Source organism: Hippocampus comes, unplaced genomic scaffold (assembly GCF_001891065.2).
Source record: "Hippocampus comes isolate QL1 unplaced genomic scaffold, H_comes_QL1_v1.1 scaffold145, whole genome shotgun sequence".
Taxonomy (NCBI): Eukaryota; Metazoa; Chordata; class Actinopteri; order Syngnathiformes; family Syngnathidae; genus Hippocampus; species Hippocampus comes.
The window spans coordinates 590,091-591,056 of NW_017805994.1; the positions used below are offsets into that span (position 1 = coordinate 590,091).

The window sequence follows — 966 nt, forward strand, 5'->3', positions numbered from 1 at the left end:
GGGGGGGCACTCCACCTGGATGAGAGTCACCTGCGGTGAGCCTCGCACTCTCGGAAGACGCCTAGCCGAGAGGAGCCTCTGGGGGAGGACTTCATTTCGTTTTTTTCCTCATTCCGCCCCGCCGGAGGCGATTTTCATTTCAACCCAAATCCAGGATTAGATCAAAGACAATTGCATTTGTCTCTGCCGGACGGCAAATGTAACATGATGCTCGTTTCTGCTGTGGTGGATCGTGTCTTGTATTATTTTATTCCCAGCCAAGCCACAGCGAGATAGTGTGAGGATTTAATTTTTTTTCCCCATTTTTCATTTTTTTAAAATTCAAAGTACAACGATGCTGCTCTGCAGGTGAGTCTGAAATAACCGACCAAACAGTGACGAGTGTTGTTGATATGATTGCTGTTCATTAATTATTCCGTTATTTTTTATTTTTTTTATTGTTTGTTTGTTTTTGTAGGATCGTGTTTTTCGCTCTGATCTGTCTCAGTTCTTCTGCTGCTTTCCGTAATTCAGGTCAGTGTTATAATTAGGCACCATGTCTGTGGCATTCATTTTTTTCTTCAATTCGCCGTGTTTATTTTGCCGTGACCACCAGCTCGCCGCACAGCGATTTGTCGTGAATCGCGCGAGAACTACAAGTACAACTTGTGGAATCGTGTTTTGGTGTATGTGTGGTAGCGTTGTGGTTTACTCGGCAATGGTACTTTTCCGTCGCGTCACGGCTTCAAGTACAGCTCTGGACCTGTTATTTTATCTAGTATTATGGTTATAATTTTTAACTATGCTTACGAAATCTTGCAAGAGTTGTCAACGAACACACACAATAATTGGCAAAAGGATTAGGACCCACAAAGAAAAGGTTATGGCTAGCGTAAGTAAGAGGTTAGTAGTAAAAAAAAAAAATTCTGGTTGACATGCTTTTTTTTTTTTTTTTTTTTTTTTTTTTTTTTTGTTTGTGGGGGGGGG

At 41.5% G+C, this 966-nt stretch overlaps 1 protein-coding gene across 1 annotated transcript in view; it reads left to right on the plus strand.

Moving 5' to 3' along the window:
* Window positions 1-6: 6 nt before the first annotated feature.
* The window catches only part of tdgf1 (teratocarcinoma-derived growth factor 1), a 6,644-nt gene continuing 5,684 nt past the window's right edge, over window positions 7-966 (plus strand). The window contains exons 1-2 of the mRNA XM_019892270.1: window positions 7-348; window positions 458-513. Of these exons, the coding sequence (XP_019747829.1) occupies window positions 335-348; window positions 458-513 (70 nt within the window). The 5' untranslated portion in view covers window positions 7-334. The remainder of the gene's footprint in view (window positions 349-457; window positions 514-966) is intronic.